The following is a 21,424-nucleotide window of genomic DNA, read 5'->3' as shown; positions in this document are numbered from 1 at the left end:
ACACGCACAGACACAAATACACACACAGATATCCTCACTCACACGCACAGACACGAATACACACACACATCTCCTCACACATGCACAGACACAAATATACGCACACATATCCTTACACACGCAAAGACACAAATATACACACACATATGCTCACACATGCACAAACACAAATACACACACACATATCCACACGCAAGCAGAGACACAAATTCACACACATATCCTCACACACGCACAGACACAAATATGCACACACATATCCTCACACACGCACAGACACAAATACACACACAGATATCCTCACTCACACGCACAGACACAAATACACACACACATCTCCTCACACACGCACAGACACAAATATACACACACATATCCTTGCACACGCACAGACACAAATATACACACACATATGCTCACACACTCACAGACACAAATGCACCCACACATATCCTCACTCACACGCACAGACACACAAATATACACACACGTGCTCACAGAAGCACAAACACAAATACACACACACACATATCCTCATACACACACAGACACAAATACACACACACATATCCTCACACACGCACAGAGGCAAACATACACATATCCCCACACACACACAGACACAAATATACACACACATATGCTCACACATGCACAAACACAAATACACACACACATATCCATATGCAAGCACAGACATAAATACACACACATATTCTCACACACTCACAGACACAAATACACACACACATATCCTCACACACACAGACACAAATATACACACACATATGCTCACACATGCACAAACAAAAATACACACACACATATCCACACGCAAGCACAGACACAAATACACACACATATCCTCACACACACACAGATACAAATACACACACACATATCCTCACACAAGCACACACAGATATCCTCACTCACACGCACAGACACAAATACACATACACATATCCTCAGGCACGCACAGACACAAATACACACACAGATATCCTCACTCACACACAGACACAAATATACACACACATATCCTTACACACGCACAGACATAAATACACACACACATAATCTCACACATGTACAGACACAAATACACACACACATATCCTCGAACACGCACAGACACAAATATACACACACATATGCTCGCACACTCACAGACAAAATACACACACACATATCCTCACTTACACGCACAGACACATATATACACACACATATGCTCACAGGTGCACAAACACAAATACACACCCACATATCCACACACAAGCACAGACACAAATACACACACACATCCTCACGCACGCACAAGCACAAATACACACACATGTCCACACACACGCACAGACACAAATATACGCACATGTCCTCACACACGCACAGATACAAATACACACACACATAATCTCACACACGCACAGACACAAATATACACACAAATATGCTCACACACCACAGACACAAATATACACACACATATCCTCACACACTCACAGACACAAATACACACACAAATCCTCACACAGACACAAATATACACACATATCCTCACACACGCACAGATACAAATACACACACATATCCTCACACATGCACAGACACAAATACGCACACACATATCCTCACACATGCACAGATACAAATACACACACACATATCATTACACACGCACAGACACAAATAGACACACATTTCCTCACACATGCACAGACACAATACACACACACATTTCCTCACACACACACAGACACAAATACACACATACATATCCGCACGCACGCACACACAAATACACACACACATATCCTTACACACGCACAGACACAAATAGACACACATTTCCTCACACATGCACAGACACAATACACACACACATCTCCTCACTCACACACAGACACAAATACACACACACATATCCGCACGCACGCACAGACACAAATACACACACATATCCTCACACACGCACAGACACAAATAGACACACATTTCCTCACACATGCACAGACACAATACACACACACATCTCCTCACTCACACACAGACACAAATACACACACACATATCCGCACGCACGCACAGACACAAATACACACACACATATTCTCACACACACACAGACACAAATATACACACACATATCCTCACACATGCACAGAGGCAAATATACAGACACATGTCCTCACACACACAGTCACAAATATACACACACATATGCTCACACATGCACAAACACAAATACACACACACATATCCACACGCAAGCACAGACACAAATACACACACATATCCTCACACACGCACAGATACAAATACACACACACATATCCTCAGGCACGCACAGACACAAATACACACACAGATATCCTCACTCACACGCACAGACACAAATACGCACACACATATCCTCACTCACACACAGACACAAATATACACACACATATCCTTACACACGCACAGGCATACATACACATACACATAATCTCACACATGTACAGACACAAATACACACACACATATCCTCGAACATGCACAGACACAAATATACACACACATATCCTTACACATGCACAGACACATATATACACACACATATGCTCACAGATGCACAAACACAAATACACACACACATATCCACACACAAGCACAGATACAAATACACACACACATCCTCACGCACGCACAAGCACAAATACACACACATGTCCACACGCACGCACAGACACAAATATACGCACATATCCTCACACACGCACAGATATAAATACACACACACATAATCTCACACACGCACAGACACAAATATAAACACAAATATGCTCACACACCACAGACACAAATATACACACACAGATCCTCACACACTCACAGACACAAATACACACACACATATCCTTACACACGCACAGACACAAATAGACACACATTTCCTCACACATGCACAGATGCAAATACACACACACATCTCACACACGCACAGACACAATACACACACACATCTCCTCACACACGCACAGACACAATTACACACACACATTTCCTCACACATGCACAGATGCAAATACACACACACATCTCACACACGCACAGACACAATTACACACACACATCTCCTCACACACGCACAGACACAATTACACACACATATCCTCACTCACACACAGACACAAATACACACACACATCCGCACGCACGCACAAATACATACACACATATCCTCATACACGCACAGACACAATTACACACACACATCTCCTCACACACGCACAGACACAATACACACACACATATCCTCACTCACACACAGACACAAATACACACACACATATCCTCACACACACACAGACACAAATACACACACACACTTATCCGTACGCACGCACAGACACAAATACACACACACATCTCCTCACACACGAACAGACACAAATACACACACATATCCTCACACGCACAGACAAATACACACACCCATATCCTCACACACGCACAGACACAATCACACACACACATATCATCACACACGGACAAACACATATTCTCACGCACGCACAGACACAAATACACAAACACATTGCCTCACACATGCACAGACACAAATATACACACACATATCCTCATGCACGCACAGACACAAATACATACACACATATCCTTACTCACGCACACACAAAAAAACACACACACATATCCTCACACACGCACAGACACAAATACACACACACATATCCTCACACACACACATAATCTCACACATGTACAGACACAAATACACACACACATATCCTCGAACATGCACAGACACAAATATACACACACATATGCTCGCACACTCACAGACAAAATACACACACACATATCCTCACTTACACGCACAGACACATATATACACACACATATGCTCACAGGTGCACAAACACAAATACACACCCACATATCCACACACAAGCACAGACACAAATATACACACACATCCTCACGCACGCACAAGCACAAATACACACACATGTCCACACACACGCACAGACACAAATATACGCACATGTCCTCACACACGCACAGATACAAATACACACACACATAATCTCACACACGCACAGACACAAATATACACACAAATATGCTCACACACCACAGACACAAATATACACACACATATCCTCACACACTCACAGACACAAATACACACACAAATCCTCACACAGACACAAATATACACACATACCCTCACACACGCACAGATACAAATACACACACATATCCTCACACATGCACAGACACAAATACGCACACACATATCCTCACACATGCACAGATACAAATACACACACACATATCATTACACACGCACAGACACAAATAGACACACATTTCCTCACACATGCACAGACACAATACACACACACATTTCCTCACACACACACAGACACAAATACACACATACATATCCACACGCACGCACACACAAATACACACACACATATCCTTACACACGCACAGACACAAATAGACACACATTTCCTCACACATGCACAGACACAATACACACACACATCTCCTCACTCACACACAGACACAAATACACACACACATATCCGCACGCACGCACAGACACAAATACACACACATATCCTCACACACGCACAGATACAAATACACACACACATATTCTCACACACACACAGACACAAATATACACACACATATCCTCACACATGCACAGAGGCAAATATACAGACACATGTCCTCACACACACAGTCACAAATATACACACACATATGCTCACACATGCACAAACACAAATACACACACACATATCCACACGCAAGCACAGACACAAATACACACACATATCCTCACACACGCACAGATACAAATACACACACACATATCCTCAGGCACGCACAGACACAAATACACACACAGATATCCTCACTCACACGCACAGACACAAATACGCACACACATATCCTCACTCACACACAGACACAAATATACACACACATATCCTTACACACGCACAGGCATAAATACACATACACATAATCTCACACATGTACAGACACAAATACACACACACATATCCTCGAACACGCACAGACACAAATATACACACACATATCCTTACACATGCACAGACACATATATACACACACATATGCTCACAGGTGCACAAACACAAATACACACACACATATCCACACACAAGCACAGATACAAATACACACACACATCCTCACGCACGCACAAGCACAAATACACACACATGTCCACACGCACGCACAGACACAAATATACGCACATATCCTCACACACGCACAGATATAAATACACACACACATAATCTCACACACGCACAGACACAAATATAAACACAAATATGCTCACACACCACAGACACAAATATACACACACAGATCCTCACACACTCACAGACACAAATACACACACACATATCCTTACACACGCACAGACACAAATAGACACACATTTCCTCACACATGCACAGATGCAAATACACACACACATCTCACACACGCACAGACACAATACACACACACATCTCCTCACACACGCACAGACACAATTACACACACACATTTCCTCACACATGCACAGATGCAAATACACACACACATCTCACACACGCACAGACACAATTACACACACACATCTCCTCACACACGCACAGACACAATTACACACACATATCCTCACTCACACACAGACACAAATACACACACACATCCGCACGCACGCACAAATACATACACACATATCCTCATACACGCACAGACACAATTACACACACACATCTCCTCACACACGCACAGACACAATACACACACACATATCCTCACTCACACACAGACACAAATACACACACACATATCCTCACACACACACAGACACAAATACACACACACACTTATCCGTACGCACGCACAGACACAAATACACACACACATATCCTCACACACGAACAGACACAAATACACACACATATCCTCACACGCACAGACAAATACACACACCCATATCCTCACACACGCACAGACACAATCACACACACACATATCATCACACACGGACAAACACATATTCTCACGCACGCACAGACACAAATACACAAACACATTGCCTCACACATGCACAGACACAAATATACACACACATATCCTCATGCACGCACAGACACAAATACATACACACATATCCTTACTCACGCACACACAAAAAAACACACACACATATCCTCACACACGCACAGACACAAATACACACACACATATCCTCACACACGCACAGACACAAATACACACACACATATCCTCACTCACAAGCACAGACACAAATATACACACACATATCCTTACACACGAACAGACACAAATACACACACACATAGCTTCAAACATGCACAGACCCAAATATACACACACGTATCCTCACACACACACAGGCACAAATACACACACACATATCCTCACATACGCACGCACAGACACAAATACATACACACATATCCTCAAACACGCACAGACACATATACACACACGTATCCTCACACACACACAGACACAAATACACACACATATCCTCAAACACGCACAGACACAAATACACACACACATATCCTTACTCACGCACACACACATATCCTCACACACGTACAGACACAAATACACACACAGATATCCTCACTCACAAGCACAGACACAAATATACACACACATATCCTTACACACGAACAGACACAAATACACACACACATATCCTCAAACACGCACAGACCCAAATATACACACACATATGCTCACACATGCACAAACACAAATACACACACACATATCCACACGCAAGCACAGACACAAATACACACACATATCCTCACACACACACAGATACAAATACACACACACATATCCTCACACAAGCACACACAGATATCCTCACTCACACGCACAGACACAAATACACATACACATATCCTCAGGCACGCACAGACACAAATACACACACAGATATCCTCACTCACACGCACAGACACAAATACGCACACACATATCCTCACTCACACACAGACACAAATATACACACACATATCCTTACACACGCACAGACATAAATACACACACACATAATCTCACACATGTACAGACACAAATACACACACACATATCATCGAACACGCACAGACACAAATATACACACACATATCCTTACACATGCACAGACACAAATATACACACACATATGCTCGCAAACTCACAGACAAAATACACACACACATATCCTCACTCACACGCACAGACACATATATACACACATATGCTCACAGATGCACAAACACAAATACACACACACAAGCACAGACACAAATACACACACACATCCTCACGCACGCACAAGCACAAATACACACACATGTCCACACGCACGCACAGACACAAATATACGCACATATCCTCACACACGCACAGATACAAATACACACACATACATAATCTCACACATGCACAGACACAAATATACACACAAATATGCTCATACACCACAGACACAAATATACACACACAGATCCTCACACACTCACAGACACAAATACACACACACATATCCTCACACACACAGACGCAAATATACACACACAAATCCTCACACAGACACAAATATACACACATATCCTCACACACGCACAGATACAAATACACACACACATATCCTCACACATGCACAGACACAAATATACACACACATATCCTCACACACACACAGACACAAATACACACACATATTTCCTCACACACACAGAGACACAAATGCACACATACATATCCGCACGCACGCACACACAAATATACACACACATATCCTTACACACGCACAGACACAAATATACACACACAAATCCTCACACAGACACAAATAGACACACATTTCCTCACACATGCACAGAGGCAAATACACACACACATCTCACACACGCACAGACACAATACACACACACATCTCCTCACACATGCACAGACACAATACACACACACATCTCCTCACACACGCACAGACACAATACACGCACACATCTCCTCACACATGCACAGACACAATTACACACACATCTCCTCACACACGCACAGACACAATACACACACACATATCCTCACTCACACACAGACACAAATACACACACACATATCCTCACGCACGCACAAATACATACACACATATCCTCATACACGCACAGACACAATTACACACACACATCTCCTCACACACGCACAGACACAATACACACACACATATCCTCACTCACACACAGACACAAATACACACACACATATCCGCACGCACGCACAAATACATACACACATATCCTCATACACGCACAGACACAATTACACACACACATATCATCACACACGGACACACACATATCCTCTCTCACACACAGACACAAATACGCACACACATTTATCCGTACGCACGCACAGACACAAATACACACACACATATCCTCACACACGAACAGACCCAAATACACACACATATCCTCACACGCACAGACAAATACACACACCCATATCCTCACACACGCACAGACACAATCACACACACACATATCATCACACTCGGACAAACACATATTCTCACGCACGCACAGACACAAATACACACACACGTAGCCTCACACATGCGCAGACACAAATATACACACACATATCCTCACTCACATGCAGACACGAATGCACACACACATATCCTTACTTATGCACAGACACAAATATACACACACATATCCTCACGCACGCACAGACACAAATACACACACACATATCCTTACTCACGCACACACACAAATACACACACACATATCCTCACACACGCACAGACACAAATACACACACACATATCCTCACACACGCACAGACACAAATACATACACACATATCCTCAAACACGCACAGACACAAATATACACACGTATCCTCACACACACACAGACACAAATACACACACATATCCTCAAACACGCACAGACACAAATATACACACACGTATCCTCACACACACTGACGCAAATATACACACACGTATCTTCACACACGCACAGACAAAAATACACACCCACACATACATATCCTCACTCACAAGCACAGACACAAATATACACACACATATCCTTACACACGAACAGACACAAATACACACACACATATCCTCAAACACGCACAGACCCAAATATACACACACGTATCCTCACACACACAGGCACAAATACACACACACATATCCTCACATACGCACAGACACAAATACACACACACATATGCTCACACACGCACAGACACAAATACATACACACATATCCTCAAACACGCACAGACACAAATATACACACGTATCCTCACACACACACAGACACAAATACACACACATATCCTCAAACACGCACAGACACAAATATACACACACGTATCCTCACACACACTGACGCAAATATACACACACGTATCTTCACACACGCACAGACAAAAATACACACCCACACATACATATCCTCACTCATACGCACAGACACAAATGCACACACACATACCCTCACTCATACTTACAGACACAAATACACACCCACACACACATATCCTCACTCACACTTACAGACACAAATGCACACACATATCCTCACTCACACGTTTACATACAAATACACACATACACATATCCTCACTCACACGCACAGACACAAATACACACACACATATCCTCACTCACACTTACAGACACATATACACGCACATACACATATCCTCACACACACGTACAGACTCCCATACGCACACATACACACAAAGGCACAGATATTCTTATATGCATACATGCAGACATCCTCACATACATAGATGCAGACACCCTCTCTCTCTCTCTCTCTCTCTCTCTCACACACACACACACACACACACACACACACACACACACCCATGCACACAGACACAAACACTCTCACCCGCACAGATATCCACACACACATAGACACACAGATATCCTCTCACACACATGTGCACACAGACACCGACACCCTCATACACACACACAGATATTCTCACACGCACATGCATGCAGACACACTCAAGTGTGCACAGACACTGACCCCCTCACACACACCAACACATACATTTCAATACCCTCACAGACACAGAGACACCCTCACATACAGATATCCTCTCACAGACACCCTCACACGCACACTCATACATAAAGCTATCCTAACACACAAACACACATACACAGATATTCTCACACACACATGCACACAGACACACACACGTGTGCACAGACACTGACATCCTCACACATACCAACACACACACATACACACACTCTGATACTCTCACTTACACAGAGACACCCTCACATACAGATATCCCCACATACACACACACACACACACACACACATAGACTCCGACACCCTCACACACACACCTACGTACAGCTATCCTAACACGCAAACACACATACAGATATCCTCACACACACATACCCACATACACACACAGATATTCTTACACACACATGCACACGTGTGCACAGACACTGACACCCTCACACACATACACACACACACAGACTCTGATACCCTCACATACACAGAGACACCCTCACATACAGATATCCTCTCTCACACACACACACACACACACACACACAGATATTCATACATGTACACACAGAGATATTCTCACACACACACAGACACCCTCACACACACATAGCTTATTAATATTATTCCTATGACAGGGCAACCAGAAAAGTGTAACTTATTAAAGGGCCAAGCTTTAACTACCTTACGTTGTAGTAAGGCCTTCATACTTACCACTCACTGGGTATGTAAACTTCTCCTGAATTCTTGATTGAATTAATAAGTGATGAATATCTGCAGCTTCTCCTAGTTTTGGAACAATCCCCTAAACTTCCCACAGCCTGGATTACCTCCTCTACATCTACCCCACCGAACCTCTTCATTATTTTAAAGAGCTCCATCGAGTCACTCCGCGCCCTCGTCCCTTTTTGCAAATACAGAGCCTCATCCAGTTTTATCTCTCCTGGTTGTTATGAGCTGTCCCTTCTGGTAGCTGCCTTGTTCATTTAGTTCCACACTCAGCCCTGTGCCCCTCTGTGCTGTCCATCGTGCAGGCGGTGGGGGTCAGAACTGTGTTTCCAGCCTGATTTAACCTTTCACCTTCCCACAAGGGTTTTACTTGTAGTTTGCTGTCCTCTCAATGAGCAGGGAATCCCACCAACCCCTCTTCGCCTTTCTCAGGCAGTGCAGCCGTAGCAACACAATGCAATCCAATTGCAGCAGGTTCTAGAACTACATTGGCCCTCAAAATTAGTCACAAGCTACGAAGAAGCCAGTGACAATAAAAAAATAAATTGTGGTGGAGCGTAAATTCTTAGACTAAGATGCTAAATCAAGGTCCAGGAAGTTTGCGACTAATGGGTAATTCTACCAGAGAGCTAGCATTGACACAGTGGGCTGAACAACCACCTTCTGTGCTCTATCACTCTGTTGAGGTATGAGAGGAGTTTTGAAAAACTTGGTTATGATACAAATAGGAGGCAATTCTACAGCACTACAAAATTAATTTGAGAAGGGTAATCTTTAACTTTAGCCGTTTGAAGTTAAGCTCTAACTGTGGGACAAGTGCAGTGCCAATGTGTGAAAGGTCATTCACAATAATAGCAGACAGTATTCCTTCCTGTGACACCAAGAGTGAGCACTTGATAGGAGAGTGGGGATAAAAAGCTCTGGAACCATATTGATTAAGGAATTGTGAATGAATTTCCGGGCCACAAATATATCTCTTACAATTTGGAATTGACTGCTTGCTTTGGGAGCCTAGATTTCCCTGTTGCTTTTCCCATGGCAATATCTCAGCCAATCAGAGGCGACTTGCCAGCCAATCAGCACCCTTTCCTCCTGTCGAATAAATTGTTGTAAAATTTGGCATTCTCGCAGTGGTCCTGATGAGTGCAAAATGAAAAGCAGCAGCAACATTTCTCTCTGTCCTCAGCAGGGTTTAGGAACAGTTTTTTGTTCATTTGTACAGCTTGCAGTTTTCCTGCAGGTTGTCTCTCCTTCCCTCCTGGTCCCCCACTGGACATCGAAAAGGTTAATATCTCTCTTCTCATTCAAACAGGAACAAAGAGAAAGCAGCAAAGCGGCCTTTGATGTCCAGTACTTCAAGACACAACATGTAAGTCCACCCCAGCTCAACTAATGCACAGAGTGATCATTCAAAGAAAGACAAGTTAAGGCATTGGTGGGGAAGTTGTTGTGATGTTTCAGTTACTAGGCGACAAACCATGTGGTGTTGTATATTTGTTTGATCTATGCAGGGACAACACTAGTTTCTGTGTGTGTGTGTGTCAGAACTTTACTTACAGTGCTTTACTATAGTTGTGCAGAAACAAAATGTCGGCTTCTATCTCTGGGTTTCTTGGGTCATAGCCCCCTGAGACTCTAAGCTCCAAAGCAACAATGGCTGCTGGGGGTTGGGGTGGGGGTGTTTCAAACTGATTTATGACAGGGCCAAGGCCCCGTTCAATGCGTTTATTTTCTATGGGGTGGACGTGGCCTAGTGGACTGCTTTCTGAGGCCCAGCTGCAGGTATAAAATGAAAGGCCTGTTTTCAGGTAGCTGCTCGCTTCCTGTTTAAAGAAACTTTGTGCTTCTAACAACTCCGCCCACACTCAACTCCCCTCCTCACCTCCGCAACACACGGTGGAGAATTCAGGCTGGGGGGCTTGGGGTGGGGGTTGGTGGTGGTGGTGGTGGTTACTCCTGCCATTGTCATATCTGTCCGAAGGTGTTAATGGCCTACCTTATGGAACTGCTGGAGCCCGGGTGATGCAGGTCCTGTCAATGCGCTGCACTTGCATAACGTTCCGGGTCTTTTTACAATCACATCTTCCTCATCTCTGGAGCAAGTCACTGCATCCAACCCCTGCCCCCCCGCCCCCGATCGTCAAGTTGTAGAGCACAGAAACAGACCCTTCAGCCCAGCTCATCCACACCAACCAGATATCCTAAATTAACCTAGTCCCATTTGCAAGCACCCGGCCCCTATCCCTTCAAACCCTTCCTATCATATACCCATCCAGATGCCTCTTAAATGTTGTAACTGTCAATCTCTCCCTCAACCTACGTGATAGCAGAAGTGGCCAAGGTTTGTTTGTGACTGATACTCATTTTGCGTTCACAGAACAGATTTCCTATCAGAGCGATTCAGGTCGCTATGAAGACACCTGAGCAGCGGACGATGGAAGATTTGGAGCTGGTCTTGTCTTCCCTCCGATCGCTGCTGAGCATCAGATACTACAGCAAGTCCTACCAGCTCATGCTCGCCAAGATAATGCGATACGAACGGTAATGTCCTGAAGAGAGAGAGAGAGAGAGAGAGATGCTTGCAGGGAAAGGGCCGAAGATCTAAGTGAGTCATTCCTGCACGCAGCCAGCACTGACCAATGGGCCAAGGGGCTTCCATTCTGTGCTGTAACCCTTCTGCAATTCTACAGTCAGGGGCCCAGCAGAATCAATCAGCGTTTGATCAGGCGTTTGGTGTATTGCAGTGAGACCCCGTTAATAGCCACCTCACCTCTTGTTTAACAGATTGAACTTCAAACACTTGCGTGGATTTTGTTGTAAATCTACCGTTTATCACAAACACCAGAGTCCACACTTCCCTATCCAGAAGCTAACTCCTCATTAGGGATGAACCCAGCTCTTCTTTTTAACATCAATGTGTTCAGGCGGCATTTGAACCTGGGTCCCCTGGTCCAAAGGAGTAAGTGAGCACGACAGATGCTGGAGATCAGTGTCAAAGAGTGAGGTGCTGGAAAAGCACAGCCGGTTAGCTTTTCCAGCAACACATGTTTCGACTCTCCTGGTCCTAAGGTACAGGCACTGCCACTTGCACCACAAGATCCCTCAGGGCATGGCTTTCACTTAAAAGAAAACCCACCAAATTAGCCGAATAATAACTAATTAAATAAATTACTCACGATACCCACTGGAGGCAGTTTCACAACTAGAAAGGAAAGAAAATCCAGGAGGGGACTAACTCAAAATGGAATCACAGAGATGCACAACACGGAGACAGGCTCTTCGGCCCAACTCTTCTGTGTCAACCAGACACCTCAATATGACCTAGTCCCATTTGCCAGCACCCGGCCCATATCCCTCCAAACCCTTCCTATTCATATACCCATCCAGATGCCTTTTAAATGCTCTATTTGTACCAGCCTCCACCACTTCCTCTGGCAGCTCATTCCATACACGTACCACCCTCTGTGTGAAAAAGCTGCCCCTCATGTCTCTTATACATCTTTCCCCTCTCACCCTAAACCTATGCTCTCCAGTTTTGGATTTGCCTACCCTGGGCTTTTTCACAGGCCAAGTGCTGGCAGGTGGGCCTGGATTAATTTAGGAAACTTGGTCAGCATGTCCGAGTTGGGCCGAAGGGTCTGTTTGCGTGCTCTATATCTCCCCCTTCCCCCCAACTCCCACCACCATTGTGCCCACCTCTCTGTAAATATAACCCAGCTCCTCTTCTTTGCTTCTCTATATCCAGAAGTGATTTGTGGAATTTTGTTTTATCCCCATCACCAAACCACCACCTCGCCTTTTCATTTATCCTCCACCACTGCATTACCCGCGTTTCCAATGAATTACCAACTTATAGATCGGGAGCAGGGTAAATCCATCAAAGCTGTGAGGAAGGTAAGTAGAAAAGGGAATCGACCTGTAGTTATGAATCATTACAATATGGTCACAACGGTCTATACCGAGGAGTGTGTTTGCACCAGACATGGATGTATGTGCAGTATATCCTCTGTACATATATACTGGAGAGTGGGTACCAGCTGCTATGTGCCTGGCCTGTGTACTACAACATATGGTGGGACTTTGAACCCATTAGCCTGCACCACCACCGTCTTCTCCAGATGGTGATCGTGGTTCTTTTCTTTATATCCAGGAGTGCTCCTTCACACAACTGAATGTCTCTTTTCACACATCCGCAAATCACCCATCGTATTTTACTTGCCATCTGTTAACCGTCAGTAAATCACCCAAACGAAAAATTTATGTACAAAGCCCTTCAATGCGAAATGTCAAAGGTTAGGGAGAGGGGATATCGGGTGAAATCAAAATGGAGTTAGGAGGGGGGAATGAAGCACTGTATCCCCTCTTGGTGCCCACCCCTGTCTAAAGGCATCGAGAGTATTGATGACATCATGTGCTCCCTCTCCTCGGACACCCCAGCACAAACATAGCTGCAAAGATCCCAACTCTTAAAGACCAAATCCAGAGGGCATCTCCTGCATTCCGTCAACTCTGGACCAGTTCTTGTTGACCCTTGAGGGCTCCTCTGGTATTCTGCTGGTGTTCCTACCTCTGCGCTTCTAGGTTCGAGTTGCAGACGTGTGTAACAACTTTATTGAATAAGTTGAAAAGGAAGGTGTCTTTTTCGGTTGTGGCTAAAGGGAGCTGCTGTTCTAACATTGACACTTCTGTTTTTGCTGCTTGTGGCACATAGTTCTGCTCTGTATTGAAGCCCAATCAGTCAGGCTGATAGCCCGGTGCAGTGCTGAGGGAATGCCACACTGTCTGAAACACTGCCTTGTGGATGAGACATTTAACCGGTGGCCCAGCTCCCTGATTGGGTGATTGTGAAAGACCTCATGGCAACGCCTTGAAGAAGTGCAGGACAGTTTTCCCTGGTCCCTCAAACCAACGTCTCAAAATGGATAATATGATCATCTCATTCCACATCCGAAGCTGAGAAAGGATTTGGAAAGCTGAAGCACAGTGGGGTGTGGGAGTCCTGGCTCAGGATTCTCTTCAAGTTAACATGCGAGGTTCAGTTAGCAGTTAGGAAGGCAAATACATTCATTGCAAGAGGGTTAGAATACAAGAGGAGAGAGGTACTGCTGAAGCAGATCTGATCATTTGGAATATTGTGATAGGTTTTGGGCCCTGTGTTGCAGGAAGGACATACTAGCATTGGAGAGGGTTCAGAGGAGGTTTACAAAAATGCCCCCAGTGATGCAGGGCTTATCAAATGAGGAGCAGTTGAAGACTCCATGTCTTCACTCAACGGAGTTGAGAAGGATGAGGGGCGGATCTGATTGAACCTTAGAGTACTGAGAGGCCTGGGTAGAGTGGGCATGGAGAGGATGTTTACACTAGTTAGTGAGATGAGGAGCTGAGGGCACAGCCTCAGAGTGAAGGGACAATTCTTCATAACTGAAATGAGGAGAAATTTCTCCCAAAGGGTGGTGAATCTGTGTCAGCGATGCCGTGACACCCACTCCCAAGGCAGGTGGCATTTGAACCCGGGTCTCCTGGTCCAAAGGAGAAAGTAAGGACTGCAGATGCTGGAGATCAGAGTCGAAGAGTGTGGTGCTGGAAAAGGCAGGGGAGATCAAGTCATTGAGTGTATCTAAGAGAGAGGTGGATAGGTTCTTGATTGGTAAGTGGACCAAGGGCTACGGGAGGAGGCAGGAGAATGGGGTTGAGTAACATGTAATCTGTGATCGAATGGCAGAGCAGACTCAGTGGGCCAAATGGCCTCATTCTGCTCTTATACCTTATGGCCTTATTTTGCCAAGTGGTCAGAGTCAGCGAGAACCCAGAGGATTAGAGTGAACAAAATCCCATTAGATCAGCATCGACAAGATCCAGGCTTCCCTTGTCCTTCACACTGAAAGTGGGTAAACTGTTCGCAAGGAATGCAAGGTTTGGGGTCCATGGATGGCAAGAGATATTGGAAGTTTAGTTAAAAAGAAAACAGAAGCCTATGTGAGGTTGAGGATCAGTTGGAAAGTGGAGAAAAGAAATGGCAGATGGATTTAAATCCAAATAAACATGAGGTGATGCATCGTGGAAGGTCAATTACAAAAAGGAAGTGTATATTAAGTGGCAGGAACGTAGGTTCATCAATGTGCAGAGGGATCATGGGGCGCATGTTCATAGCTCCCTGAAAGTGGATACGATGGTAAAGAATGTATACAGCATACTTGTCTTCACATGCCGACCATGATATTTTTCTAAACTAATGCCTGCACATGCTCAGTCTCCCTCAATTCCCGGTCTGTTCATGTGTCTGTCTAAATGCCTCTTAAATATTGCTACTGTATCTGCTTCCATCACCTCCCCAGTTGCGTGTTCCGGGCACCTAGCACTCTCTGCTTTAAAAAAAACTATCCTCGCACATCTCCTTTAAACATTCCCCCTCACACTTGAAAACTTATGCTCGCTAGTACTTGACATTTCCACCCTGGGAAATAGACACAGAGGTATTAAGTATGAAAGTTGCAGCTGTATAAAACCTCCATTAGGCTACAATGGAGCACTGTGTGTAGGTCTGGTCCCCACACTATCGGAAGGATATGGACGCTTTGGAGAGGGTGCAGAAGAGGTTTACCAGGATATTGCCTGGATTGGAGTGTATTAAACACAAGGAGAGATTGGGCAAACTTGGCTTGTTTTCACTACAGTGTCAGAGGCTGGGGGGGGGCGCGACATGATAGCTGTGTATAAAACCTAAGAGAGGCAAGGATAGGGTGAATAGTCAGAGTCTATTTCCCAGGGTGGAAATGTCAAGTACTAGCGAGCATAAGTTTTCAAGTGTGAGGGGGAATGTTTAAAGGAGATGTGCGAGGATAGTTTTTTTTAAAGCAGAGAGTGCTAGGTGCCCGGAACACGCAACTGGGGAGGTGATGGAAGCAGATACAGTAGCAATATTTAAGAGGCATTTAGACAGACACATGAACAGACCGGGAATTGAGGGAGACTGAGCATGTGCAGGCATTAGTTTAGAAAAATATCATGGTCGGCACAGACATGATGGGCCAAAGGGCCTGTTCCTGTGGTGTACTGTTCTATGTTCTATCAATCTTTAATTCCTGGAGGTTCCAGGGCAGTCCTAGAGGGCTGGTTAGCCTCGGCCATCCCCAGGCAGTGTGCAGTGATCAGCAACTCCTAAACAATGTAATCCCACACAAACTTCAAATCCCACACTAAAACGGAGAAGAATCTCTCCCATTATCCCTTTTCCCAGAGCGAGGAATGGATTAACGCAGTGGGGCCCCAGTTCAAGGAATGAAATCCATGTTGTCAAACTCCTCCAGAGACAGGAGCGGGTAACTTGGTTAGCCACAAACAAGGGGATGAGGTGGAGAAGGACTGAGACTGACGACTGAGTGGTCTCAAGGGCTTGATGTGACCAAACTGTCTCTGTTTGATGATCCGCCATGAACAGGGAGCTGACTGACAAGGCCAACATTTGTTGGTGGTCCCTGTGACCCTTGAGAAGCTGATGATGTTCTGAGTTCCATGTTCCGTCACATTGCTCAACAACTGACTGTCTTAACTCCCAGGTACACGGTCTCCAGTACACACTCCTCCAAATATACTCAGAGAGTCATCAAGGTTAACAGCATGAAAACAGCCCCTTTGGCCGTGCCGCCCAGTTTTCTCAATTACCTGTGTCCCGTTAGCCTGCGTTTGCTCCATATCTTTCCATATCTAACTCATCCATTTGTCTGTCTCAATGTTTCTGAAATTACAAAATTGTATTTGCTTTCACCGCTAACTCTGGCAGCCTGTTTCACACACTCACCACCCTCTGTGTGAAAAGAAATGCCTCTCTGGACCCTTTTGTATCTTAAACCCCTGCCCTCTAGCTTGGGGGAAAAGCTGTTTACTATCTACCTTATCCATGCCCCTCATAACTTTATAAACCTCTATAAGGCCACCCCTCAGCCTCCTACACTCCAGGGAAAAACATACCAACCTATCCAGCCTTTCCCTAAAACTCAAACCCTCCAGTCCACGAAGCATCCTAGTAAATCTTTTCTGCACTTTTTCTAGTTTACTAATATCCTTTCTACACTAGGGCAACCAGAACTGCATGCGATACTCCAAATGTGGCCTTAGCATTGTCTTGTACAGCTGCAACAAAATGTCTCAACCACATTTCATTGCTCTGACCAATGAAAGCTAGCATGCAGAAAGCCTTCTTCCCCTCCCTGTCTAACTGTGACTCCACTTTCGAGAGTTGTGAATGTGTATTCTTAGAGCTCTTTGTTCTGTAACACTCCCCAGGGCCTTACCATTGACTGTATAAGTCCTGCCCTTGTTTGAGCTAACAAAATGCAACACCTTGCGTTTATCTAAATTAAAGTCTCCTGCATGCATTCTGTGGGTCATGCATGCTACCCTTTCCCATGTACATTCTCTGATGTATACTTTCCTGGACAGACTCTAGTACATACTGCATGGGAGTCTCCAGTATGAACTAGCCAGGATGCAGGTTCTGGTACATATCCCTGATACACACTGCCTGAAACGCACTGACTTCTAAATAGTCCTGGTACGTACCATTTGGTAACCAGTCTTTGGTAAACACAACCAGATACAGACTCCTGATACAAATACCTGGTACACACACCCAGGTACACAATCTCAGATCTGGGGCCGGCAGCGGTAATATCACTGGAATACTAATTCAGAACCCGCCTGCTCACCAAGGCTGGTGGTGACACTTGAATTCAATTTAAATGAAAACTTAACCCCTGCAGTAAATGCCAGCCTAGCCAGCGGATCCCACATTCCATGAACAAATAAATAAAACATTACCAGTGTCCAGTAACTGTGCAGGGTCAGATTCCTTACTTAAAAGGTATCTTCCATGGGCAGTGCTGGCAAGGGGACCATTAGGAGCCCATCCCTAATTGCCCTTGAACTGAGAAGCCTGCTCAGAGGGCAGTTAACAGTCAACCATGCTGCTTTGGGCTTTGAGGCAAGCGTAGGCCGGAACAAGCAAGGGTGGAGATTTCCTTCCCTAAAGGACATTAGTGAACCAAACCAAGCAATCGATAATAGTTATCATGGTCGGCACTGGATTTTATTAATTTCATTTAAATCCCACCAATTACCTGAGCGGGATTTGAACCCGAGCCCGGTTCCCACGGTTACTCGTCCAATGCCTGTGTCAATGCCCACCGTGACTATCCACTGACCATTACTGGAAAACCAAGGATTGACGTTGATCATAGGTGAAGGGTCTCGCAACACTCAGGGTCAAAGATCAACAGTGAAAGTTGACAGATGGGGTGAGGTACTGAAGGACGACTTGTGAAGAGGGTTCCTGCAGTGTGAGGCAGCGGAAGGAGGATGGATGGGGGGGGTGGAGTATGGAGGAGAAGGAGTACAAATGATGGCGAATGGTCTCTCAGGCTTGTTGCTTGTGCTGTAGGTTCAGGCGGAGGAGGGTGATCATGAAGAAAGGACAGACAGCACACAGCTTCTACTTCATATACTCAGGGGCGGTCAGCTTTACCACCGACCAAGATGGGAGCAGCGCGTTTGAGGAAGAGCATCAAGCGGACCTCCGAAAGGGGGCCAGGTTTGGAGTGAGTCTGCTCAATGTCTGTGCGCTTGTACCCACATAACCACGTCATGAGGGAATTAGATATACGCTCCCTTCCCCCACCCCACCTCAACCCTCCAACTAACCCCTCTAAAGAGAATTGGATGGGCACTTGAGGAAGGTAAACTTGCAGAGCTATGAGGATCGACTGGGGTAAATGGGTCAGACTGCATTGCTGTGCAGAGGACTGGCATGGCCTCAGTGGGCCGAATGGCCTCATCCACGTCTGTCTTGAGTATGAGAATGAGACAAGGGCTTTCCTACAAGTAAGGGGCACAAAGCTCCACTATCCAGCTTTGGCACATTTCTGCAATTTTCAACTTGTTGTCTTTCTTTCAAGAAGCAAATGGCAATCCTTGTCCTTAAACTGATTCCTGTCAGTTTTGGATCAATAGGCCCAGCTCCAGCAACCCAGAGTCCAGAGCCTTCAGCAGGAAGGTCTCAGCCTGTACTTTCGTGCGCTACCAAAGGAGTGGGATCTTTCAGATGAGATGATAAACCAAGTTCCCACATATTGCCGCAGGTACAACGTTCCAGGAGACCCTGGCTAATACCTATCTTTCAACTGAAGCATCTACCTCATATCATTCCGCCATTGTCAGATTGGGAGCTTGCTGTCTGACCATTTTCGATTGCATATCAGTGAGTGCACTTCAAAGGTTCTCGAGCAATTTTGGACATCCCGGAGCTATGTTATATAAGCAAAAAGCTATGATTCCAGACAATAAAATGATCAACCCACTCTCACCCAAGTCAAAGTAATACCTGCGCCCGATCCATTGATGTTGTTCGTACTTGGCCGACTTGAGCTTAAAGCACTAGCTCTTGAGCAGCTCAAGCCCCGTCATGGACTTGTACACGTGATCCACACTGACCGTCCAGTGCAGAACAAGGGGGGAGTTCAATCCAAG

General features: G+C 45.0%; 1 protein-coding gene across 1 annotated transcript in view; it reads left to right on the top strand.

Moving 5' to 3' along the window:
* Positions 1-21,424, top strand: part of LOC132817653 (cyclic nucleotide-binding domain-containing protein 2-like) — a 60,291-nt gene that overhangs the window by 12,721 nt on the left and 26,146 nt on the right. Inside the window, exons 4-6 of the mRNA XM_060828153.1 lie at positions 12,216-12,272; positions 13,281-13,444; positions 20,340-20,496. Of these exons, the coding sequence (XP_060684136.1) occupies positions 12,216-12,272; positions 13,281-13,444; positions 20,340-20,496 (378 nt within the window). The remainder of the gene's footprint in view (positions 1-12,215; positions 12,273-13,280; positions 13,445-20,339; positions 20,497-21,424) is intronic.

The sequence above is a fragment of the Hemiscyllium ocellatum genome, chromosome 7 (assembly GCF_020745735.1).
Source record: "Hemiscyllium ocellatum isolate sHemOce1 chromosome 7, sHemOce1.pat.X.cur, whole genome shotgun sequence".
NCBI classification, from domain to species: domain Eukaryota; kingdom Metazoa; phylum Chordata; class Chondrichthyes; order Orectolobiformes; family Hemiscylliidae; genus Hemiscyllium; species Hemiscyllium ocellatum.
Note: the sequence above shows the minus strand (reverse complement) of the source record. Positions and strands in the feature narration are given on the sequence as shown.